The sequence below is a fragment of the Eretmochelys imbricata genome, chromosome 7 (genome assembly GCF_965152235.1).
Source record: "Eretmochelys imbricata isolate rEreImb1 chromosome 7, rEreImb1.hap1, whole genome shotgun sequence".
NCBI classification, from domain to species: domain Eukaryota; kingdom Metazoa; phylum Chordata; order Testudines; family Cheloniidae; genus Eretmochelys; species Eretmochelys imbricata.
This window is the reverse complement of record NC_135578.1, coordinates 48,968,913-48,995,232: the sequence shown is the minus strand read 5'-3', so window position 1 is coordinate 48,995,232 and position 26,320 is coordinate 48,968,913. Positions and strand designations below refer to the sequence as shown.

The 26,320-nt window shown below is 54.1% G+C and overlaps 1 protein-coding gene across 1 annotated transcript; it reads left to right on the top strand.

Moving 5' to 3' along the window:
* Positions 1-13,026: 13,026 nt before the first annotated feature.
* On the top strand, positions 13,027-26,294 carry GNAT1 (G protein subunit alpha transducin 1). Its single transcript, XM_077821141.1, has 8 exons — positions 13,027-13,132; positions 14,750-14,792; positions 15,312-15,453; positions 15,699-15,856; positions 17,939-18,067; positions 19,419-19,548; positions 20,514-20,667; positions 26,104-26,294. Exons 1-8 carry the CDS (start codon positions 13,027-13,029, stop codon positions 26,292-26,294), a joined length of 1,053 nt encoding a protein of 350 aa, XP_077677267.1.
* Positions 26,295-26,320: the final 26 nt, after the last annotated feature.

The window sequence follows — 26,320 nt, the reverse complement described above, 5'->3', positions numbered from 1 at the left end:
TAGTTCCTCCATTTTGTTACCAAGGCTCCTCGCATAAGTGTACAAACATCTTAATTTTTACTGTTTGGCTTCGCTCACATTCCTTACCTGAAAAAAGAGAAGGAGTACTTGTGGCACCTTAGAAACTAACAAATTTATTTGAGCATAAGCTTTTGTGAGCTACAGCTCACTTCATCGGATGCATTTTTCCACTGAATGCATCCGATGAAGTGAGCTGTAGCTCACAAAAGCTTATGCTCAAATAAATTGGTTAGTCTCAAAGGTGCCACAAGTACTCCTTTTCTTTTTGCGAATACAGACTAACACGGCTGCTACTCTGAAACTATTCTTTACCCGATTAGGCCCAGACAGTCTACCGCCAGTATCACCTATTAGATTGGTATGTACACTACCCTTCCTCCTCATGTCCATTCTCCTACCCACGGCTGTATCCTTTCTTACTTCAGTTTCTTCCCTCTCAATGCTAAAATCCGGCATGGAGATTACTTAGACATCTCCCAGCCATCTCCCCCAGATTCCTAGCTGAAAGCTCTCTTAATCAGTTGTGCCAGCCTCCATCCTAGAAGTCTATTTCCCTCCCTACTCAGGTGAAGTTCATCCAGAGAGAACAGTCCTCTCTCCATGAATGCTTCCCAGTGGCCATACATCCCAAAGCCCTCCTTATAGCACCACTGCCTGAGCCATCTGTTGAGCATCATAATCTTGTCACACCTTTGTTGCCCTTCTCTAGGAACAGGCAGAATCCCACTGAAGATTACCTGAGCCTCAATTTCCTTAAGCGTCTTCCCCAGCCTGGCATAGTCTCCCTTGATATGTTCCAGTGAGAATCTAGCCATATCATTTATTCCCACATGAAGGACAATCAGTGGATTCTTTCCACTCCCATTAGGATCCTCTTCAGCCTCAGGTATCTTAGCACCCAGCAGACAGCACCCCCTTCTGTTCTCTGGATCAGCTCTGGTTACAGGACTGTCTATCCTTCTCAGCAAGGAGTCCCCAGTAATAGTAGACCTGCCTTTTCCTGGTGATGGTGCGATTCTCCGGTCTATCCCTTGTTCCCTCTGGCTGCAAGTCCTCTTGATTCCTATTCTCCCTTGCAATCCTCTGCAACATATCCTGTATCCTCCTGGGGCTCATATTTGGTGTTGTTATCTCCATCGACTCTTGCCCTCTTCCTATAGAACTAGCTTCTCCTCTCTTCTTCCTTGCCCTCTCACCTTCAGTGACCACCTGCTGTGCCCCTTCTTCATTTCCTAACTCCATAAACCTGTTCCTGAGCTCTATTTCTCCTTCACTGGCCCGTCTTTTCCTCTGCCTAGTTCTCTTAGTCACGTGCTTCCACTGTCCACGTTCCTCACCCAGGAGTCTCCCCTCAGAGTTCTTTGGTCCTGCTTCCGTCTGCAAGTCTGAGCTTTTCCCTTCAGCCTCCTCATGTCTGTGCTCCATCATCTGCTTGAACCCCCTTCTAAACTCAACCAAAGTTTCCACCTGAATCTCCAATTCTCGGGTCTTTTCTTCCATCAGCTGTATCAAGTTAAAGAAGTATGGGCTAGATGAATGGACTATAAGGTGGATAGAAAGCTGGCTAGATCATCGGGCTCAATGGGTAGTGATCAATGGCTCCATGTCTAGTTGGCATCTGGTATCAAACGGAGTGCTCCAAGGGTCAGTCATGGGGCCGGTTTTGTTCAATATCTTCATTAATGATCTGGAGGATATCGTGGATTGCACCCTAAGCAAGTTTGCAGATGACATTCAGTTGGGAGGAGTGGTAGATATGCTGGAGGGTAGCGATAGGGTCCAGAGTGACCTAGACAAATTGGAAGATTGGGCCAAAAGAAATCTGATGAGGTTCAACAAGGACAAATGCAGAGTCCTGCACTTAGGATGGAAGAATCCCATGCACTGCTACAGACTAGGGACCGAGTGGCTCGGCAGCAGTTCTGCAGAAAAGGACCTAGGGGTTACAATGGACAAGACGCTAGATATGAGTCAACAGTGTGTCCTTGTTGCCAAGAAGGCTAACAGCATTTTGGGCTGTATAAGTAGGAGCATTGCCAGCAGATGGAGGGGACGTGATCATTCCCCTCTATTCAGTATTGGTGAGGCCTCATCCGGAGTACTGTGTCCAGTTTTGGGCCCCACACAACAAGAAGGATGTCAAAAAATTGGAAAGAGTCCAACGCAGGGCAACAAAAATGATTAGTGGGCTGGAGCATATGATTTATGAGGAGAGGCTGAGGGAACTGGGATTATTAAGTCTGCAGAAGAGAAGAATGAGGGGGGATTTCATAGCTGCTTTCAACTACCTGAAAGGGGGTTCCAAAGAGGATGGATCTAGATTGTTCTCAGTGATAGCAGATGACAGAACGAGGAGTAATGGTCTCAAGTTGCAGTGGGGGAGGTTTAGGTTGGATATTAGGAAAAACTTTTTCACTAGGAAGGTGGTGAAGTACTGGAATTAGTTACCTAGGGAGGTGGGGGAGGGATAGCTCAGTGGTTTGAGCATTGGCCTGCTAAACCCAGGGTTGTGAGTTCAGTCCTTGAGGGGGCTATTTAGGGATCTGGGGCAAAAATCGGGGATTGATCCTGCTTTGAGCAGGGGGTTGGACTAGATGACCTCCTGAGGTCCCTTCCAACCCTGAGATTCTATGATTCTAATGCAGCCCAATATGCCATTGGTCTTCTTGGCAACAAGGGTACACTGCTGACTCATATCTAGGTTCTCATCCACTGAAATCCCCACATCCTTTTCTGCAGAACTGCCGCAGTATCTGCCTAACCATGTGGCATGGAGGGCTCTGCTGTGTTCAGTTGGAAGCCACCCCAGGGAACTGACACCAACAATGGGGAACAAAATGTTCCCTAAACAGGCTGGACTAGAAGGGGATGCCCTGTCCTCTGGATCCCCTGCATCCACTCTCTATCTGGTTCCTGGCTCCCTCCTTCCCCAGTGGGGAGGGGCTGGTGTCGTGTTGGATTCAGTTCCCCACACGGCAAATCCCATCGGCCAATGGTTACATGTGGGTACCCTAAGCACGACTGCCCCGGGCTGTGACTGCATCTGGCTGCCCCCTGTCGCTGCTGGCTGGGCGGCCAGGGTGGGAGAGCCACACTTCCCTGATGGGATACAAGCGAGTCCATCGGCACAAGCCCAGAACACTCGTTTCTTTTCAAAACACGCAAAAAACGTGTGAAAGAGACATGAAAAGGAGTGAATGGGGCAAGGGAAAGGTGGGAATGGGGTGTGGGGAAGGGACAGCTCTCTTGTCTCTTTTAAAACATTTCCCACTAAATTATTTTTAATTGAAATTTTTTCATTTTCAAAAATTGTAACAAACAATTTACAAACCATTTTTATTGTGAAAAACACCCTCACGTGACTAATCTGCCCATGCCGGGAGGAGGGGATACTTAGAGCTGTGCAAATAATGGATTGTTTGGTTCCCTGACCATTCTGAAAAAAAGTGCGGGGGGGGGTGGGAGGGTGATTAGTTCCTGACTGCACTGACAATGACGTTTTTTCTAAATTCATGGCAACTAAAAAAAAATACTCTTTTGCTCAAACAAAACCATTTTGTTCCAATATCAACCCTCTGTATAAACTACACCAGAAAGCACACAGCCATCTATGCCAGTGGCCCCAGCTCTCTGTGACAGCAGAGGGAACTCACCAGTCACCACCCTTAATACTTCACAGCTAATTTGCATGGTGAGATTCACTAGCTGCCACAGTTCTTCAATGGCTGATTCTGTACAACTCAACCCAAAATCCTCAATGCAATCCCCATGCCCAAACAAATCAACACAGACTCCCCCAGCACAACCCTGCAGACACAAATCAAGCCAACTGCCATGCTCTCTCGAGTGGATCACAGCCATGCGTGCCCTCCTCTGGGCAGACACCCCAAGCTGGTGGTCTGGTCATAACCAGATTTCACCAAGCCAGTAACAAATGTGAACTCCTAGATCACTCTCACAGTCTCACCATGGAGTCACAGACAGTCCCCTTAGACTCTCCAGTCTATCTTGCAATCCAGACAAACTGGACTTCATGCTAAATGGTCACTTATACCAAAAATCACACCACATTCAGGTTGCCTCCAGTCCCAAGAGACCTGTCATTTACCCCAGATCAGTTGGTCCCCTAGATCTTACACCAAAGACAACGCCTGTAGCCAGTCCTGTAAAAAGGGAGCTAAAGGGTTATTAACTAGGAAAAAGGAATGAGAATTATCCACAGGTTAAAGCAAGCGACCTGTAGCCTTTATTTTAATTTAAAGTTAATTTTTGTGATGTTCTATTACACCATGGAGGGTTTGGCTCTGGTGGCTACGGTCTCACATTCATCAGAGTTAGCTCTGACTGTTTTAGAACTAGAGCTCATAGGAACACAGGAAACGACAGGCAAGTAACACAGACAATCACAAGAACAAAGGCCACTCTCTTTTATCAATTGTATTAAAGTTACTGTCATGGAGTCATAGAATCATAGAATATCAGGGTTGGAAGGGACCCCTGAAGGTCATCTAGTCCAACCCCCTGCTCGAAGCAGGACCAATTTCCAGTTAAATCATCCCAGCCAGGGCTTTGTCAAGCCTGACCTTAAAAACTTCCAAGGAAGGAGATTCCACCACCCCCCTAGGCAACGCATTCCAGTGTTTCACCACCCTCTTAGTGAAAAAGTTTTTCCTAATATCCAATCTAAACCTCCCCCACTGCAACTTGAGGCCATTACTCCTCGTTCTGTCATCTGCTACCATTGAGAACAGTCTAGAGCCATCCTCTTTGGAACCCCCTTTCAGGTAGTTGAAAGCAGCTATCAAATCCCCCCTCATTCTTCTCTTCTGCAGGCTAAACAATCCCAGCTCCCTCAGCCTCTCCTCATAAGTCATGTGTTCTAGACCCCTAATCATTTTTGTTGCCCTTCGCTGGACTCTCTCCAATTTATCCACATCCTTCTTGTAGTGTGGGGCCCAAAACTGGACACAGTACTCCAGATGAGGCCTCACCAATGTCGAATAGAGGGGGACGATCACGTCCCTCGATCTGCTCGCTATGCCCCTACTTATACATCCCAAAATGCCATTGGCCTTCTTGGCAACAAGGGCACACTGCTGACTCATATCCAGCTTCTCGTCCACTGTCACCCCTAGGTCCTTTTCCGCAGAACTGCTGCCTAGCCATTCGGTCCCTAGTCTGTAGCGGTGCATTGGATTCTTCCATCCTAAGTGCAGGACCCTGCACTTATCCTTATTGAACCTCATCAGATTTCTTTTGGCCCAGTCCTCCAATTTGTCTAGGTCCTTCTGTATCCTATCCCTCCCCTCCAGCGTATCTACCACTCCTCCCAGTTTAGTATCGTCCGCAAATTTGCTGAGAGTGCAATCCACACCATCCTCCAGATCATTTATGAAGATATTGAACAAAACCGGCCCCAGGACAGACCCCTGGGGCACTCCACTTGACACCGGCTGCCAACTAGACATGGAGCCATTGATCACTACCCGTTGAGCCCGACAATCTAGCCAGCTTTCTACCCACCCTATAGTGCATTCATCCAGCCCATACTTCCTTAACTTGCTGACAAGAATACTGTGGGAGACCGTGTCAAAAGCTTTGCTAAAGTCAAGAAACAATACATCCACTGCTTTCCCTTCATCCACAGAACCAGTAATCTCATGATAAAAGGCGATTAGATTAGTCAGGCATGACCTTCCCTTGGTGAATCCATGCTGGCTGTTCCTGATCACTTTCCTCTCATGCAAGTACTTCAGGATTGATTCTTTGAGGACCTGCTCCATGATTTTTCCAGGGACTGAGGTGAGGCTGACTGGCCTGTAGTTCCCAGGATCCTCCTTCTTCCCTTTTTTAAAGATTGGCACTACATTAGCCTTTTTCCAGTCATCCGGGACTTCCCCGGTTCGCCACGAGTTTTCAAAGATAATGGCCAATGGCTCTGCAATCACAGCCGCCAATTCCTTCAGCACTCTCGGATGCAACTCGTCCGGCCCCATGGACTTGTGCACGTCCAGCTTTTCTAAATAGTCCCTAACCACCTCTATGTCCACAGAGGGCTGGCCATCTCTTCCCCATTTTGTGATGCCCAGCGTAGCAGTCTGGGAGCTGACCTTGTTAGTGAAAACAGAGGCAAAAAAAGCATTGAGTACACCGGGGCGATGCTCTGGAACTACTCCATACAAAGTGAGTCAGGACTCCGGGGGAGCATGCCTCCTCCCTGAGCATACTGTCTCCAGGGAAAGAAGCTTACCCAGCTTTGACCTTCCTGGGTCTGACCTCGAAGCATTCAGCCTCCCCTTCCACACTGTGCGCTTCCCGCAGCGAGTGGGAAGTGGGGGGAAGCCAGAGAGCCCTGCACCCCAACTCCCCAGTCAGATGCGACTCTCAGCCAGCCGGTAAAACAGAAGGTTTATTAGTTGACAGGAACACAGCATAGAACAGAGCTTGTTAGCACAGAAATCAGTGACTTTCAGTCAAGTCCATCTTGGGGGGAGGGGAGCCCAGAGCCAGGGCTCTGGTCCTTCCCCAAGTCAGCCGAGGCTGATTCACTTCCAGCTGCCTGGCCCCTGCCTTGCCCATTGCTCCTCCTCCGGCCTTTGTCTTACTTCCCAGGCCAAGAGTCACCTGGTCCCCCTCCTGGGTCTCAGGTTACGAAGGGGCGGCCATAGCATCTGTGCAAGCTGGAGCAACCTCCACAAAAGTCTCTCACCCTTATTCCCACCACCTAGACATTGGTGCAATACACAGGGAAACTGAGGCACACACAGCATTCATGCAAAACAGTAAAATTCACATAGGCTCACATACAACATAACAAGGGAAAATCCCCATTTTGTTACAGTTACCAACAAAGTCATGAATGTCATAGTATATACAACTCCTAGATCTATCCATGCACCAGTTCTAACTACAGCTACTCACATCCTCACTAGGTTGTGTTAGGGTCTCATGGGTCTCTGATGTATTGATCATCAGCAGAGGGATAGCCATGTTAGTATCTGAGGGGTAGCCGTGTTAGTCTGTATCAACAAAAACAACGAGGAGTCCGGTGGCACCTTAAAGACTAACAGATTTATTTGGGCATAAGCTTTCATGGGTAAAAACCACACTTCTTCAGATGCATGCAAGTGGGATTTTTTACACACGAAAGCTTATGCCCAAGAAAATCAGTTAGTCTTTAAGGTGCCACCAGACGCCTCGTTGTTTTTGTTGATACAGACTAACATGGCTACCCCCTGATACTTGGCACCAGTAATGGGATGGCTCTTGCTGGAGTTTCCCATAGGAAGCTCAATTTTCCCACTGCAGGCACCCCCTTTTTATAATGTGATTCTGCCTATACCTACATTCTGTGCATGTACATGAAATTGTCACCCCTCTTTTCCCTTATTGGTCTGTGTCCCCTAGAAACTTGAGGAACTCCAATTCCTACAGGTTGTGTAGGTTCTCTTTATGCTCATTAACACTGACACATAACTTTTATCCTGTGGTTAAGACACATGTGAGAAACAGATATGCCTTTACAGTATTTTTGTGCTTTAAAATTAATCTTCTGGCTAATTTTTCGCAATATTACCCCTTGGTACCTCTTTTCCCATAATCGTAGGGCATCAGGTTATTCTTTGCTCACTTATTTATGTCAACATTTCTTATTGGCAAGGTCTAAAATAGCTAAGCTAAAATCTTGCAGGCCTCAGCCTACAGGTCTTGTGTTTCTGCCTTTCTTATTGTAAGCAGAGTCAGGATGAGCTCCACCCTGACATCTGGTGGTGAGGTGTGGCAAGTTGTGGAAAAGAACTTCAGGGGCCGATCTCATTTGCATAGGCACACCCATCCCGCCTAGAATGAGGCCATAGCTACCCAAATGGTCACTTTGGCTGCTGTGGGATCCCCAGTGTCTCTGTTATTGGGGCAGGAAGAATAAATTGTTATTACCCTGATTATGGGAATCAAGGACAGTGGAACTGTACTTGGCTTTTTGTTATGATGGAGGGACTCGCCATCAACTTAGTAGCAGTTGCTAGGCAAGGGACATGGGTTCCAAAACTCTGAATTGAGAGAGGTTGGGGATAGGTATTAATACTTATGGTCCCCTGCCCCTGGTGAGGGCTTTACATGCTAATTGCACTTCCTCCTCTCTCTACTGTGGAATATCAGAGCTAATTTTGATTCCCTTAAGAGTCTAGTTACAGGCTGCTGAGCTGAATTCACTTTGGGTTAATGGTGCACCAGTACTGAGGCTCCCCTACTACAAGCTGAAATTGCAAAAGAGCTAAACTTACTAAGAGCTGAAATCACTGAGTGTTGTGTTAAGTAGGGGAGGAGCCTGAAGATATATGGTGGAGCAGTTTGCGGGATGGTGAGCAGAGCAGCTTGTGGAGCAGAGCGGCTGGTGGAGCAGAACAGAGCAGTTTGTCGGATGCCTAGAGCAGCTCATGGGGTGGCTGGCAGAATGGACCCCCCATGGAGAGGTGGGGCCATCAGCTTTGGACCATGTAAGGTGCCCCTTAACACATACACCCCCCATCTCCACCCAGGTTGGGAAGTAAAACTCTGCAGATAAACTTTTGAACTCTGGGGCTGCCCTGACCAGGGACAGAGACTTTTGGGTCGTTGGACTTTTGGGACTTTGGGTATTTTGGGTTGCTGGACTCAAGAACCAAAGGGAAAGGACACGCCCCAATTTGCTTGGGCTGGGTTTTTTGCTCATGGGTTGTATTATAAATCCTGTTGGTGGTGTTTCCCCAACATAATGCCACATTGTTCCTCTCTGTTATTAAAAGGCTTTTTGCTACATTCAGACTCTGTACTTGCGAGAGGGGAAGTATTGTCTCTTGGCCCAGCGGGGGTGGTATATATTTGTCCCAGGTCACTGAGTGGGGGCTCGAGCCAGTTTTGCATTGTGTTATTGGTATGGAACCCCTAGATATTGAACCCGGCCCCTGTTGCTACCAACTCTGACAGGCAGAAGGGTTACACTTACTTAGATATCTGATACATGATTCCCTCTAAATACTGATCAATCTTATACTTCTATAATCCTACACATTAATTCTATTTAACTTACAATGATTCTATATCTCATGACATGTTAATTAATCATAACATCATGCAGTAACTGGATAATAAACTCAAATTATTGGCTACAAAACATATCCACACCAATGAGTTCCCATCTAAACTCGAAGGATAGGTCTACCCTACAAATGTGCATCAGCGCAGCTGCCACTGTAGTGCATCTGCTGAAGACATGGCATGCTGACAGGAGAGAGCTCTCCTGTCAGGTTCATAACTCCACCTCCAAGCGAGGCAATAGCTATGTTGGTGGGAGAAGCTCTGTGTAGCACAGACCTGGCCTACGAGTGACAGAGTTGTAGTGAGATCTGTCGATTCAAAGTGTCTCTCAGGACGGCCCAGGGAGGCAGCCCCTGGGAGTCTCTGGCTTCAGTTTGGGGTCTCTGGCCCCTCAGAGTTCAAACAGATGCAAATCCCTCTTACTGTCAGGGATTTTTATTCCCCTCTGCCAAGATAAAGGGAGGTGTTCACACCTCTTCATGGGGGATGGGGAGCAATCAAGGGAGTAATTTGTCCTTTGCTGTTCCACAAGGGTTGTCTGAGTTCTAGGGCCCTTCTCCTGTTGGATAGGAGATGGCACCTCCTGTGGCAAACTAGCATTTCATGCTGGTTTGCTCTTGCCTGTGGAGTTTTACTGTTTCAGAGCAAACACTTAAATCTTACTTAATAGCCTGGTTTACAGACATCACAAGTGAGATGAACATAGGCTGCAATTTACAAGCATTCTGTGGAGTCTAAACCAGGCGTAGGCAAACTTTTTGGCCCACATCTGGGAATAGAAATGGTATGGCTGGCCATGAATGCTCACAAAGTTGGGGTTAGAGTGTGGGAGATGGTGAGGGCTCTGTTTGGGGGTGTGGGTTCCAGGGTGGGGCTAGAAATGAGGAGTTCAGGGTGTGGGAGGGAGCTCTGGGCTGAGGCGGGGGATGTGAGCGCTCCAGCTGGTGGGGCAGGCTCTGGGGTGGGGCTGGGGATGAAGAGTTTGGGGTGTAGGATGGTGTTCCCAGCTTGGACCAAGGGGTTTGGAAGACGGGAGGGGGATCAGGGCTAGGGCAGGGGGTTGGGGTGCAGGAAGTGGTACAGACTCGGCTGGGGCTGTGGATGAGGGGTTTGGGGTGCAGGAGGGTGGTTCAGAGGGCAGGAGGGGGATCAGGGCTGGGGCAGGGGCTTAGGCTGTGGGGAGGGGCTCAGGCTCTGGGCAGCACTTACCTCAAGCAGCTCCTGGAAGCAGCGTCCATGTTCCCCCTCTGGCTCCCACGCAGAGCCACTGCCAGGTGGCTCTGCATGCTGCCCCATCCACAGGTGCTGCCCCTGCAGCTCCCATTAGCTGCAGTTCCTGGCCAATAGGAGCTGCAGGGGTGGTGCTTGGGGCAGGGGGCAGCGTGCAGAGCGGAGCCCCTGGCTGCCCCTACGCATAGGAGCTGGGCAATGCCGCAGCTTCCAGGAGCCACGTGGAGCAGCCCCAGACCCTGCTGCCTGGCTGGAGTGCAAGAGCAGGGCAAGCCCCAGACCTTGCTCCCCAGTGAGAGCTCGAGGGCTGGTTTAAAATGGCTGGCAGGCCAGATCTGGCCCGCAGGCCGTAGTTTGCCCACCCCTGATCTAAACACGAAATAGTTTCTCATAAGACTAATACCTATTTTGAGCAAAACTACCATACAGGTGACATAAGAACATAAGAACATCCAGACTGGGTCAGACCAAAGGTCCATCTAGCCCAGTATCCTGACTACCAACAGTGGCCAATGCCAGGTGCCCCAGAGGAAATGAACAGAACAGGTAATCATCAAGTTAGTGATCCATCCCCTGTCACCCATTCCCAGTTTCCAGCAGTGCTCTGGTCTCCAGCTATGAGTTTGTCAGTTCTGAGCTAATGCTTGCAGCCTGGGTAAGAGTTGGCATCTGGTCTCCCAGAGTCACAACAACCACTCACACAACAACATGACAACCCCAAACACGCACAGCCCCTCGCTGCAGCACACACCTTCATTCGCCACCTGCACAGACCCAGACAACTCACTCCACAGGCAAACCAACACAACACAACCAGCACCCCTCATTCGCCACCTGCCCAGATCCACACAACTCTCCCAGCACAACACAACCTGCACAGAATTCAACACAACCACCCACATAACAATACAACCAAAGCCCCAAACACATGTAGCTTCTGACTGCAGCACCCCCCACCCGCCATCTGCCACCCACACAGACCCACACAACACAACCCACATGCTCAATCACATTTACCATAAAACAGAACCTCAAGCAGTAAAGTGCTGGTTATTGCTTTTTCTAAATGGTTTTGATTTCTTTTTAAAAGTAAAATTAAAGGGAATTTCAATACACTGAGTCCTTTCAATGCTCAAATAGCAAAATGTTCTGATTTTTTTCCTAAATTTTTGTTTAGAGGTTTTTCAGCCAAAAAAATAATTGAAACCGTGAATATTTTCCAAACAGGATCATCACTTTCCAACATTCCTTTCATCGTAAAATGCTTGAAATAATAAATAACACAACACAATACTCAAACATGGTTAAAAATGATCAAAAGCAAAATGAAATGACTTTGTTGAAATGAAACATTTCAATGGCCCAACCCCTAATTCCCCCCTGCACCCATTTTTCAATTTTCCCCAGACATGCTCCTCTCCAACAGCTCCCTTTGCCTACCCTTACTCCCACCCTCACCCCCACTCCCGAGCTCTGATTCCCTTCAGCCTGCTCTCCCCAGGTCCCAGGCTTCCCCTCTCATGGGGCTGGCTGGCTGGGGCTGGAGGCCATAGGCCAGGCTGGTGCAGTGGTATCCATCATATCTGATCTCCAGAGCCCCATATCTAGGGGCAGGCATGTTGGTTGGGTGGTGGTGGGGTTAGAGCAGCGTATGGTCTGTTGGGCACCCTCAGACGGATGGTTGGGCAGTGGAGCAGGTCAGGGGATCTACAAGCCCTGGGCAGTTCCCAGGGGTAGCGGGGGTTGAGTCCCTGAGGACCGGAGAGCAGGGCTGAGACAGGGAGCAGGAGGGGCCTGATGAGATGAGCTCAAAGGTTTCCCTGAGGCATCACCCTGAGCCCTCACCCTGAGCCCGGATGGGGCAGCAAGGGATGGTGGCGCTGGGAGGGGGCAAGGAAATCCAGCTGGCATCCAGCAGCTCCGTGCCTACGTGACAAACTCCTCCCCCAGCCAGCTGGGCCATCTTCTGAAGCCCCCCCTTGCTCCTGTGCCAGGTCATGGTGGCAGCTGCCCACATGGATCTAGAACATGGCCACACAGGCAGCCTGAGATCCAGGCTAGGTGCTAGGTGCCCCGTCCGGCGGTGCCCCACAATGCTCACAGCACTGGCTGATGACGAGGGCGGTCCTCAGAGCCCCTGGACACTCAACGTCCTGGTCAATGTCCCTTTGTACCCCATGCCCACCCATGCTGCTCCCCATGCCGGGGGGGGGGGGAAGGGGTGCAGGGCTGTGGGGAAGGCCCTTCTGGTATAACCTGCTGCCCCATCGCTGGCCAGGATCAGATGAGGCTTGAAATCGCTGGGCTCAGCAAGGGGGAGATTTGAGGGGCTTTAGCTTAAGCCAGCGGCTCACTGGCTGCTTGCCATGCTGAGCGCAGCAAGTCAGCTCCAAGCTGGGCGGTGGGGGGAGGTGGAGTGGGTCTGCACCTGCTCCTTGGCCACCTGTCCTTGCCACAGATTGGGTGGCCGGGAGCACCTGACGGCCATAGCCCGCAAAATCCTCCCCAACTGGCGTGTGGCTGGCACTGGGGCCAGGGCGGGGGCAGTCGGCGCCTGGGGAGCGGTGGGGAACGGTGCCGCTTCGCGCTCCTGGTGGGCGAAGAGGGAGACTGGCGGGGGGTGCCGGACATTTAGGGGTTGGTCTAGGGTTCCCCCTGTCGCTGAGCGCAAAAGAGCAGCTCAGCGGGTGCACCCAGACCATGGGCGCTGGTGCCAGCGCAGAGGAGAAACACTCCCGTGAGCTGGAGAAGAAGCTCAAGGAAGATGCGGAGAAGGATGCCAGGACGGTCAAGCTGCTGCTTTTGGGTATGTGTTGGGCTATGGAGCCAGCCCCCCCCATCCTAAGCCTGCCCCCCAGATCCTGAGCCAGCCCTCCATCCTGACCAGCCCCCCCAGATCCTGAGCCAGGCCCCCCATCCTGACCAGCTCCCCCAGAGCCTGACCAGTCCCCCCAGTCCTGAGCCAGCCAGTCCCCCAATCCTGCCCAGCTCCTGACCAGCAAGCCTGTGGTACTGGGCCTTCCCAGAGGGCTCTGCACCAATGCTGGCAGGTCCCGTGGCACGGCACTGGGGGATCCAGCTCAGGGTGGTGCCAGGTAGGCAGGGCGGGTAGCACTGGGCTTCAGTTCAGACTCCCTTGGCATTAAACACACTAGCACAGACGCCCAGCACCCCGCCCCTGAGCGCCCCCAACTCTGCCCTCCCAGGGGCTGGGCCTGGGGGGACTGTGTGTGACCAATGGATCTGAACCCACCTGGCTCCCCCACACTGACAGAGATGGGGCTGGTGCCTTACAGACACCGCTGGGACTAGCTGGGGTAAATCCACAGCAGCTCCTCCGACCGCCATGGGAACAGACTCCCGGCTGATGGGACTCAGCTCTGCTGGTTGACTGCTGTGGCCCTTGCCTCACTGATGTCATGGTGCTGCGCCGGGGAGGGTCTGGCCCGCTGTCGCTGGCTTTACACCCCGCTGTTCCAGCCCTCGGGGCAGGACCCAGCGGACAAGGTCTCTGAGGTTCTGTTGCGCTGTCCCGGGGGCTCACAGGGTGCCCCAGGTAATGCATATGTACGCTGGGCTGGGTGGTACCTTTCCCTCCACCCCATTGCTGTGGCTGCCCCATCTCAGGCCAGGCAGACAAGGATCAGGTCCGGTCACCTGATAACAGGTGCTGTTCCCACACGGCAAGGTTGGGGCAGAGCCTCCAGCTGTCTTTGCGTCCACACCCGGCCCACAGATCACTGGGGCATCAGTGTCCCCTTCTTCTGTGGCTAGCATCTGCATGGGCCCTCCACCTGGGCCCAGGCAGCTCCGCCTGGGGCGTGGATGCTTAAGCTGAGCTGTGGTGCAGATCGCATTAGCCAGAGCCCTGTGTCTGCAGAGAAGCGATTAGGGCTGTACCTGCCCCGCCCCCGTTCTCAACTCTCCAGCTTGCTTCGCAGCCATGCACTGAGTGCAGCCAGGCGACTGTGGGCCAGGGCGGCTGCGTGAGGCTGCCACCATCTTGCCCAACACACCAGCACTTGAACTGGGGCCCTCCGGCGCTAAAAGCAGGTTCTGGGGCTGTGCTGCCTCCGTGGTTCTAGCACAGAGGGGGGCCTGTGACACATGTGGCCCAGTGGGCTCCAGTCCCACCCCAGGGCCCTGCTAGTCCATCCAATGGGTTGGTCCATCCAACCAGAGCCAGGGAGGGATTTGCAGCAGAACTGTATGGGCACAGAGGATGTCAGGCCACGTGATGCCCAGACCACCCAAGGTGGTTCTCCATCTCCCTTGCCCCCTCCGCTCCCGCTCCATTGGAGCTGATTAGCAGCGGGCTCCCTGTCGCACCCACCCAGTGCCCCACAGCATGGCGACCCAGGTGGCTGCGTCGGGCTCCACACCGGGCATGTTCCCTGCCATGACTTTCCTTTCTGTCCCCCAGGAGCTGGCGAATCCGGGAAGAGCACAATTGTAAAACAAATGAAGTAAGTGGGTTCACACCGCACTGATGCCTACCTTGCTATCCACAGTGCCCCTTGCTGGGAGAGGCTGGGTCTGGAGTAGCTGGGAGCTCCCCATAGCCAGCTCCTGCCCCACCCTGGACGCCTGGTTTTTGAGACAGGATCTCCCGCAGCAGCCTTTACTGGCAGTGGCATGCTACCCCCCACCGATTTCTGCCTTTCCAGGTGATGCCCAGCTACGATACGCTAGGGTGCAACCTCTGGGGGCTCCCCAATACCCCTCCTCACCCCCAGGGAATTCTGCCCACCCACCATGCCCACTGCAGTGTGCTGAGACTGTCCCTCAGGCAGCACATGCCATCGCGGCATAGCTGCCATACTGCCAGGCTCATGTTGGGGAAACTCACTGGAAGGGAGCGAGCCGGTGGCAACGCCTCCAGCCCATTGGGTGCCCTCTGTGCTTGGCCAGGCATTGCCAGGGAGTGCCCAGCTGTGGAGCCCGCGGCCTTCCCCAGGCTCACCACCTGCTCCTGTCTCCACCAGGATCATCCACCAGGATGGATACTCCCTGGAAGAGTGCCTGGAGTTCATCTCCATCATCTACAGCAACACCCTGCAGTCCATGCTGGCCATCGTGCGGGCCATGGGCACGCTGAGCATCCAGTACGGGGACTCGGCCCGGCAGGTGAGCGGCTGGGCACAGGAGGGGGATAGGTGGGGTTCTGCACCCCTCTCGGCCACATATAGCAGTTGATGAGTCCCCTATGGCCCCAGACAGCAGAGCTGGGTAGTTTAGCTCATATGTTTAGATCCAGCGGGTCCAGGTTCGATTCCCACTGCTGACAGGGCTTTACTTCAGAGCATCCGGTGCCTCCTGGTGAGCCTGGGCCAAGCCAAAGCAACTGATCTTGCTGCACCCTGTCTTCCCAGGACGATGCCCGTAAGCTGCTGCACTTGGCTGACACCATTGAAGAGGGCACCATGCCCAAGGAGATGTCTGACATCATTGCCCGCCTCTGGAAGGACACGGGCATCCAGGCCTGCTTCGAGCGCGCCTCGGAGTACCAGCTGAACGACTCGGCCGGCTAGTATGAACCTTCCTGTGTAACCTCCTAGGGCACAGGCCGCCCAGGCAGTACCCCGGCTCAGGTGCCCCCACAGACCTCAACACAGAGGCATTATCAAGGGAGTGGCCTGCCAGTCCCATGGGAGATGGGCTAGGAACTCCCCTGGCTTTGCACTGACCTAGAGGCTGGGAGGAGCTTGGGGAACATCAGAACAAGTGGTTTGACTGTTCCCCAGTATGTGAGGGAGAGTGGGGGGGGTTCTCCGCAGCCCACCCCCACCTCACCCCAGCACCTAGTCCCATTCCTCTGGCACAGGCAGCCCTCTGCTGAGCCCACACGGGTGCTGGCACAGGGAGGTGGGCACAGGGCCAAGAGGGTGCAGGCTGAGGAGGCATGGCACTACTGGGACTCAGAGCAGCTCCAGAGGCCAGTGTGGGGCCAGGGGAAGAGGGGACCGGGGCCCCTCTCCTGGAGATGCAGAGAGGGGGTGGGAGGCAGGAGGCGGGTTGCCGTCTGGGTGCCCGTGGGGAGGTCTGTAGCTATAGCGTGCCAGCCCTTTGCTGTGTCCACACAGCACCCGATCTCAGCATCACGGCAAGAAGAAGTAACAGCAGCAGCAGGTGGCTCTAGGCACTGGTCACCCTAGAATATAGCAGCGCGTGGGGTGGGTGGGGTCCAGCCAGCTCCAAGGGGCCTCTCGTGCTGGGCACTACCCAGACACCCAGCGAAAGCCAGGCCCTGCCCCAGGGAGCCCGCAGCCTGGGGCGAATGGGCATCTGAGCTGGAAGCTAGTCCTCTCGTGGTGCCCACTTGAACTTTGCCAGCTTTGGTGAAGCCGCTGCCCCCCTCTGAGCTCCTTCAAAGCTACCATGTCTAGTTGGCAGCCGGTATCAAGTGGAGTGCCCCAAGGGTCGGTTCTGGGGCCGGTTTTGTTCAATATCTTCATAAATGATCTGGAGGATGGTGTGGATTGCACTCTCAGCAAATTTGCGGATGATACTAAACTGGGAGGAGTGGTAGATACGCTGGAGGGGAGGGATAGGATACAGAAGGACCTAGACAAATTGGAGGATTGGGCCAAAAGAAATCTGATGAGGTTCAATAAGGATAAGTGCAGGGTCCTGCACTTAGGACGGAAGAATCCAATGCACCGCTACAGACTAGGGACCGAATGGCTAGGCAGCAGTTCTGCGGAAAAGGACCTAGGGGTGACAGTGGACGAGAAGCTGGATATGAGTCAGCAGTGTGCCCTTGTTGCCAAGAAGGCCAATGGCATTTTGGGATGTATAAGTAGGGGCATAGCGAGCAGATCGAGGGACGTGATCGTTCCCCTCTATTCGACATTGGTGAGGCCTCATCTGGAGTACTGTGTCCAGTTTTGGGCCCCACACTACAAGAAGGATGTGGATAAATTGGAGAGAGTCCAGCGAAGGGCAACAAAAATGATTAGGGGTCTAGAACACATGACTTATGAGGAGAGGCTGAGGGAGCTGGGATTGTTTAGCCTGCAGAAGAGAAGAATGAGGGGGGATTTGGTAGCTGCTTTCAACTACCTGAAAGGGGGTTCCAAAGAGGATGGCTCTAGACTGTTCTCAATGGTAGCAGATGACAGAACGAGGAGTAATGGTCTCAAGTTGTAGTGGGGGAGGTTTAGGTTGGATATTAGGAAAAACTTTTTCACTAAGAGGGTGGTGAAACACTGGAATGCATTACCTAGGGAGGTGGTAGAATCTCCTTCCTTAGAGGATTTAAAGGTCAGGCTTCACAAAGCCCTGGCTGGGATGATTTAACTGGGAATTGGTCCTGCTTCGAGCAGGGGGTTGGACTAGATGACCTTCAGGGGTCCCTTCCAACCCTGATATTCTATGATTCTATACCAAGCTCAGCAGCCAAAGAGACCCCAGTCAGTGGGATGCAAGCATGAGGCAGCAATGGGGCTAGATCCCTGACCCCCATGCACCTGCTTGAGCTGTCCAGGGCCACCCAGCCAGAAGGGTACCCAGCCTTTGGCTCCAGCCACTCTGGGCCTGGGAAGCATGGAAACCATCCCTTGCCATCCCCGAGGTGATGAGTATTTCAGGCCCTTCCTTTCTGCCTGGGCAGCTACCTGAGTGATGTGGCGCGCCTGGTGGCACCCGGATACGTCCCCACAGAGCAGGATGTGCTGCGCTCCAGGGTCAAGACCACCGGCATCATTGAGACCCAGTTCTCCTTCAAGGACCTCAACTTCAGGTAGGGCATGGTGCGGGAACGAGGCCCTGCTAAGCACAGACAGCCTGCGGGATGTGGGGGGGGTGTCAACAGGGGTCCCAGCAGCCAGCTCCAGATGTGTGTGTGGAGAGCCGCCCCAAGACCTGTGGAGCACTGGAGAAGGGGGTGCTGGGCTTGGGCAGGACTCTGGGGCCTGGAGCACTGGAGACCCAGTGAGGGGGAGGCTGGGATTCGAAGGGTTAAGGCAAGGAGGAGATTTGGGCAGTGGGAGGGATGGGAGCAGGCGTGCAGAGCTGGGCACAGGGCCTGAGGCTGGCTGGGCCAACGCTGCGCATGCCCTGGGGTGGCAATGCACCGACATGACAGAACAGGGCGGTTGGGGCCCTCTGCTTTCCAGGGCTGTTTTCCCATTGAGCTGATACAGTCTCCAACAGCCTCTGGCCCCAGCCCCCTCCGGAGACTGGCTGAGCACGCTCAGCCCAGGCCCCTGCCCTGGGAGGAGGCCTCTCCCACCTGCTGAATCTTGGCACCGTAATCTCACCAGGGCTCATCCTCGTCTTCATTTGTTATTGGCTGGCGCCATCTAGTGCTGATGCACCCAGGCTGGGCGCGGTGCCGGCCGGGGCTCTCAGGGCCCTGCTGTGCCGGTCAGGCTGCAGTCTGCGGCCTTTCCATTGTGGGCAGAGCAGAGGTTTTAACTCCCCCCCGGTGAGAACCTCCAATTAGCTCTTGCTCCCCCATTACGGGAGCTTTCCCGTCTCATTCCGCGGAGGCTCCTTTCCCTGCTCCAGCCACCTCTCCCCAGTCCCAGCTGGGTGGCCCTGGCCAGCTGCAGCCGGAGATGCCACATGGACACTGCCCAGGAGCTGGGCAGCCCAGAACACACCTATCCTCAGCATGACACTCTCAGCCCATTTCCCCTTGGGTGGGCAACACAGCTGACACTAACCAGCCCTGCCAGCGGCTGTGCTAGCCAAGCCTGGACTGGGGGGCATGGACCACAGCTCCTTGGGGGTTGTCCTGCCAGGTAAGAGTGTTGAGACCCCTTGCCCAGTGCCGGACCTGCTCCGTGGCTAACCCAGCACCATTCTCCACCACACTGTGCCCACACTGTCCGTGCCACCAGCTGTGCCCAGGTCTCCAACAGTCCCTTCCTTGGCAGCCGTCACCCCAGTTGTGGCCAGCCCCGAGCTGTGGTCAGCCGCCCATGGCCAGGCGCCCCTGCAGAGATGCCCCCAGCCCAAGCAGTAGCAGAGGCCACAGGGTCCGGAACAAAGCTGTCCCCTCGGGAGGTCTCTCCCCCCACGCTAGCAATGCGGCCCATGCCCGCTTTGGAGCCTGGCTACTCAAGGGACCCTCTCCCCGGCCCCAGGATGTTCGACGTAGGCGGCCAGCGCTCTGAGCGGAAGAAGTGGATTCACTGCTTCGAAGGGGTCACCTGCATCATCTTCATCGCCGCCCTCAGTGCCTACGACATGGTCCTGGTGGAGGACGACGAAGTGGTGAGTGGAGCCTGGCTATTGGGGGTGGGTGGGGGGGGCGAGGCCCTTGGCTCTTAGCCAGAGGGAGTCGGTCAGGCCCAGGTGCAAGCAGAGTACTGACCCAAGCACTAGAAGAACCCCAGAGGCCTCAGATACATGCTGAACTCCTCCAAGGCCAGCCTATCACAGAGCGCTTCCAAAAACATCCAGCCAATCAGCTCACGCCCCTGAGACTGGCTAGCCAATCGGATCCTCTGTGCAGACATGGAGTCTGGGGAGGGAGCATGGGGCTGTGGTCACAGCACAGGGTGGGGACTTTAGCAGACCTGTGTTCTGGTCCTGCCCTGCCCGTGACCTTGGGCGAACCATCCTGCTGATGGCGGAGACCGTGGGGTGGACGTGGGGGAGGGGAGGTTTCACAGGGGTTTTAAAGCTGCTGATACAGCTAGAAATAATCTACCTGAAGCAACAGCAGCCACCTCCCTGGCCTCACTCCGAATGCCAATAATTGGCGAGTAAGCAGAGACAACAGCCCGTTGGGAGGCAGCGTGGCCTGGGGTGGGAGGGAGCATGACTCAAGGTGGGGGCTCTGTGCCTGGCTCTGCCACTGGCCTGCTGGGTGACCCTGGCCATGTCTCTGCACTGCTCTGTGCCACAGTTTCCCCAGCTGTAAAATGGGGATGATGCTCCTAGATTCTGTAAAGCATGCTGCGATCTCTGGATAGAAACCTCTCTGTGTTATAACAGGAGCTAGTGGGGCTCGGACCCACCAGGCAGCAGGGGCTAGGGATCGCAGGGGAGCAGCAGAGCACGCACTCAAAGGCTACAAGGGTTACCAAGCTAGACAGGGTAGGAGACCCTGTAATCTGTCCTCCACTGGCCCAGCCGGCCTCCCATTCACACCACAAACACTCCAGGAGACGAGGCAGGAAATTGATGCTTGAGATGCAACTGAAAGCCCCATTTGGCCCCTTGCTCCTCCCCAGAACCGGATGCACGAGAGCTTGCATCTCTTCAACAGCATCTGCAACCACCGCTACTTTGCCATCACCTCCATCGTCCTCTTCCTCAACAAGAAGGATGTCTTCCTGGAGAAGATCAGGAAGGCCCACCTCAGCATCTGCTTCCCTGATTACGACGGTAAGTGCCCAGCCTGCTCGGGTCCTCTGCTGCACGTTTTGCGTGGGGTGGGGTAAAGAGGGTGCAGGGGAACTGGGTTTTGATTCACAAGTCAAATGGGTTTTCAGGGACAGACAGACACCCAAAAGAGCCCGGATCCAAATGCCAGCGACCAGCGTGCAGGTTAGTTATGCACAAGGTGACTGAGGGGGGACCAGCTGCAGGGCACATCTCAGAAGCCAAGCTGCCCGCTAAGTACCAGATCAGCTACTTACACTAAACACGCCCACCAGTTAGCTTTATGGCTGCATGTACCTGTGCTTCCATCACTGGCCACCAGATCTCCCCACGCTCCGTGCAAAGGCTGCTACCCCTGCAGGGTCAGTGCCCCCTCCCCCGCCAGGCAGAAGTTGGGGGTTAGTTTTTATGCTGTTGACAGTGGGATTGATGTTCATGGAGCTTTTTTATTTTTAAAGATTTTTTTATCAACTTACATTTTCGAAGTTATGCACAATTCGGAGTTTTCAGCGGTTTTAACTTTTCTCTCAGTTTAAATGTTCGTACTCGTGGGAGATTGCGGGGGGGGGGGCAGACAATAATTATTTAATGCCAGCAGATGCTGAGATTCAGTTAAAGCTGTATGAGCCATCACCGCACCATTGTCACCATCACCCAGCCAGCCATCGAAAACAGAGCTGCTTAAATGGACAAAGCAGGCCTAGCTTTACTGTCCAGGCGTTAGGCCGTTGGTCCAGAGCCTCCATCCATCCCCAGCATTGGCTGGGCCCCTGAGAAGGTCTCATGCAGTAGTTTTAATCGCTTGCCCATCTGGACATGCCGAGCCTTGCCGATGGAAGTAGGGTTTCGTGGGTTTGGGCATGCAGGTGAAATCAACGTTTAGTGACATTCACCGATACAAATCAAACCCTGCCAAACCTGCTCAGAACTTAGCATCTCTTCCCTGGTGCTCAACGCCAGCTGGGAGAGGGTGGAGCTGCTCAGGCAGGTTAGAGTCCTCCTCTGCTGTACTAGGGTGTGAAAGGAGGGGGCCCAATGCCAGTGGGGGGGTCTCTCCCTGTTGTTCCCTAATGGCTAGAGCCATATAGGGATTCGGGCACCTTGCTGCCACTTAGATTCACTGCCATCAAGGTCAGAAGGGGCCATTGTGATCATCTAGTCTGACCTCCTGCACATTGCAGACCACAGAAACTCACCTGCCCGCTCCTGTAACAGACCCCTAACCTCTGGCCGAGTTACTGAAGTCCTCACATCATGATTTAAAGACTTAACGTTACAGAGAATTCACCATTTACACTAGTTTAAACCTGCAAGTGACCTCTGCCCCATGCTGCAGAGGAAGGAGGTCTCTGCCACTGTGACCCAGAGGAAAATTCCTTCCTGACCCCAGATATGGCGATCAGTTAGACCCTGAGCATGTGGGCAAGACGCAGCAGCCAGACACCTGGGAAAGAATTCTCTGTAGTAACTCAGAGCCCTCCTCTCTAGTACCCCATCACCAGCCACTGGAAATATTTGCTAAGGGCTGTCATGGATGGGCCACATGCCATTGTACTTCATCAAACCATCATCATCATCCCTCAGCAACCTCAGCATATCATCCCTTTCGTTATCTTTTCATGCTCAGTTCTGGACATCAGTTAGGTGTTTTTGCCCCCACTGCTTGCCTTGGGAGGCTGTTCCAGCACTTCACTCTGATGGTTAGAAACCTTTGTCTAATTTCAAACACTAAACTTGCTGATGGCCCATTTACATCCATTTGTTCTTGTGTCCACATTTGCACTTAACGTAAATAACTCCTCTCCTTCCTTGGTATTTATCCCTCTGATGTATTTAGAGAGAGCAATCATATCTCCCCTCGGCCTTCTTTTGGTTAGACTAAACAAGTCAAGCTCTTTGAGTCTCTTCTCATAAGACAGGTTTTCCATTCCTCGGATCATCCTAGTAGCCTTTCTCTGCACCTGTTCCAGTTTCAGTTCATCTTTCTTAAACATGGGAGACCAGAACTATACACAATATTTATTCCAGATGAGGTCTCACCAGTGCCTTGTGTAATGGTACTAACACTTCCCTGTCTCTACTGGAAATACCTCGCCTGATGCATCCTAGGACCAGGGATGAAAGTAACTTAAAGGACTTACTGGTACGCCGGAGTCCTGACGGGGGGGCTTTAAATCCCCAGGCCGGGGCTTCAGCTGTGGTAGCGGTGGCTGGGAGCTCTGGGCCGTTTAAATCACCCCTGGAGCCCGAGTGCTTGGGCAATGATTTAAAGGGCCCGGGGCTCCGGCCGCTGCGGGGAGCCCCAGACCCTTTAAATCGCCAGCCTGGGGAAGCTGCGCCCTGCTGGTATGGTCGGCAGTGTACCGGTACGCCGTACAGTACTGTATTGGCTTACTTTCACCTCTGCCTAGGACCGCATTAGCCCTTTCACGGACACATCACATTAACGGCTCAGAGTCATTCTATGACCAACCAATATACTCAGGTCTTTCTCCTCCTTTGTCCCTTCTAATTGATACATCCCCATCTTATAGTCCAAATTCAGTGCCGCTTAAGTTCAACATTTGGGTGCACTCAGCTGCTGCCAACTCTCCAGGTGCCTGAGTTTCCACCGTTAAAGTCCCCATGGTGCCTGTGGTTGCTGGGAGTGAGCATGCACAGAGGTGCCTCGGTCCAGATGTGGCAGGGAGTGGGATGCCGGGGGATGGCCTGGTGGCAGAGCCACCCACGGGGGGGAGCAAGTGGGGCAATTTACCCCAGGCCCTGCAGGAGCCCCCATGAGAATGGCTGAAGTCTGAGACAGGGAAGGGGCCAGTAGCATAGCTAGGGGGGAGCGGGGCAGCGGCAGCTCTCCCACAGAGCACAAGTGGTGCCTTTTTAATTTTTACTCACCCGACGGCACTCCGGGTCTTTGGCGGCGGGTCCTTCACTCGCTCTGGGTCTTCGGTGGCGGGTCCTTCAGTGCCGCCAAAGAACCGGAGCAAGTGAAGGACCCGCCGCCAAAGACCCGGAGCGTCACCGGGCGAGTACAAGTGGCTGGCACCTTTTATGTCCGCTCCCCCTGGCTATGCCACTGGAAGGGGCCCCTGAAATAGCTTTGCCCCAGGCCCCCTGAATCCTCTGGGAGGCCCTGCCAAGGGCCAGAGCCAGGTTCCCTGGGGCGAGGTTGGGAAGGGGCCATGGCAGCTGTGGACGAATGCTTTGAGCAGTCAGCGCCCTGCTGCTGGGCTTGAGCTGATCGTCTGAGCAGGCCCCACCATGTTCCTCAGACAGCCGGTTGGTGAAGCCAGCAGCTAAGCAGGCGGCCTGCAGGTCCTCACACCTCCATGATGTCCCTGAGCTGCCTGAAGCCCTATCTCACACTGAGGGCCTCCCCTGAATTCTTGAACCAGATGTTGCTCAGCCTGGTACCCCAGCCTGCGGCGTCCAACCTGGGGCAGGCCGTGACCCTAACTCACACCAAGGCCACCACAGAGAAGGGGAGCTGCCCAGGCTTTAGGGTGCAGTGGGGGCCATTGCCCAGTGGTTGAATTATGGGGGCATCACTAGAACTGACCAGGTTACACCCCCATAACTCCAGAAGAGGGCTCCCAGCTGAAGATCCCAGGGAGGCAGGGTGGGGGACCAAGTCACTCTGAGGGTCCGGGGTTAGCTCCCTGCCCCCAGTATTTCCTACTGGTTAGCAGCTCCACCCACTGGCCAGGGGGGTCCAGCACAGGCCTGTGAATGCAGGTACCTGAATGCCTTGCAGCACTAAGTCCCTTGGGGGCCAGCCCTGAATTCCCCAGCCTGGGGAGCCCAGTGGGGGCGATTTAGGTTGGATATTAGGAAAAACTTTTTCACTAGGAGGGTGGTGAAACACTGGAATGCGTTGCCTAGGGAGGTGGTGGAATCTCCTTCCTTAGAAGTTTTTAAGGTCAGGCTTGACAAAGCCCTGGCTGGGATGATTTAATTGGGGATGGGTCCTGCTTTTGAGCAGGTGGTTGGACTAGATGACCTTCAGGGGTCCCTTCCAACCCTGATATTCTATGATTCTATGATTTTGGGAGAGCCCCCGAGGGAAGCATTGGGGAGGGGGGAGCAGGGAGGCTGGGGATGGGGACTCCAGGGTCTCTCTCTTGCCAAGCAACCCAGCAAGTGAAGAGCTCAGAGCCCAATACCTTGGGACAGCACTGCCCTGGCTGGCAGCGTGATACCCCTACCCCAGGACAGGGCTCTCCAGGTCCCCAGCTACCCTGTTCAGACGAGCATGTGGGCAGGCATTTCCCAAAGGCAGGTGCTGCACTGCTGGGGAGGAGACGCTGGGGCCCAGATTCACAGATGCTATGACATGCCAAACTCCCACAGAACTCACTGGGGAGGGGTGAATCCGGCCAGTGCTCTGCACACCCAACAGAGGGGGAACCTGGGCACAAAGCCAGCTCAGCTGAGCTATGAAGCTGGGACCAGGCCCTCTGTCAGGATCCCCCCTTATCCTGGGGCAGGGTCAGTGCTTCCCTCCTGCCCCGCACAATCCGCAGACCCACCGTTAGTGCCAGGCTCCTACGTGGGAACACTGCAGTGGGCAGCGGAGGGCAGCTTGCGTCCAATCCTCGAGCCCGGGGACACCCACGGCCGTGTGGTTGGGTCCAGCATGCCACGTGGCACCAACTTAGAGACTGCCCCCCAGGTCCCTGCCACCCATTGCCCATCACACTCCCAAGTCCCTGCCCCACCAGAAGAGCCTTAACTCTGCCCTCAGTCCTGGCCCTGCCGTCCATACCCCTGCCACACAGCCAGTCAGTCGACTGGCTCCCCTCAGTGCCAGGCAGAGCAGGATGTCCTGCCGCTGCCAACTCTTGGGGCATCTGCCAGTCCCGCATGGCAGGTGTTTGCAGGAGCTGATCATGCTGGCAAGATTCTTTGCCCACACTAGGAGTGGCTATGGCCATCTCCCTGCGGGAGCAAAGCTACGGGATGCCCTCAGTAAGGAGTCAGTGGCTGGGAGGCTAGTCCTAGCAGAGCACCATTGTCCGTTGTGGTTCTGGGGACAGGGGGTGCCAGCCCCAGTGGCGCCTCAACTGGGGAGGGCACAGAGGTGGCAGAAAGTCCCCTTTGTCTCTCTTGCGGGGCAGCTCAGCCCTGCTGTTTAAGCTGACCAGGGTATTTTCAGGGGGGAGAGGGAGGATCTGAGACACGCATTTGGACTAGACTGTGGAGAGGAGAAAGGGGAGCAAATGGAGTGAATGGGGTAATGAAGCTTTGGGGGATCTCAGCAGCGGGGCCCCAGTAATGGCCTGGGGTGTCTGGCTCCTTGGCCAGTGGCCCTCACAGCAGGTTTGGGGGTGGGGGCAGGGAGCTGCTGGCAGGCTCTAGGGTGTCCACGCCTCCCCACAGAGCTCAGCCAGTTCAGCAGCTGAGCCACCCCCTGACCCTGTCCTGGCACTGGTGCCTCCACAGGACCCAACACGTTCGAGGACGCAGGCACCTACATCAAGGTCCAGTTCCTGGAGCTCAACATGCGCCGGGATGTAAAGGAGATCTACTCACACCTGACCTGTGCCACCGACACTGAGAACGTCAAGTTCGTCTTCGACGCCGTCACTGACATCATCATCAAAGAGAACCTCAAAGACTGTGGCCTCTTCTGAGCCCCTGGTGCCGCCCCCCCCATCAT

Bases quoted from the DNA above. Each gene is read 5' to 3' on its own strand.
- GNAT1 (XM_077821141.1), top strand. From the start codon at position 13,027: ATGGGCGCTGGTGCCAGCGCAGAGGAGAAACACTCCCGTGAGCTGGAG. The intron at 15,857-17,938 runs GTATGAACCTTC...CTGCCTGGGCAG, and splicing joins CTGAACGACTCGGCCGGCTA to CTACCTGAGTGATGTGGCGC. The intron at 18,068-19,418 runs GTAGGGCATGGT...CCCCGGCCCCAG, and splicing joins TTCAAGGACCTCAACTTCAG to GATGTTCGACGTAGGCGGCC.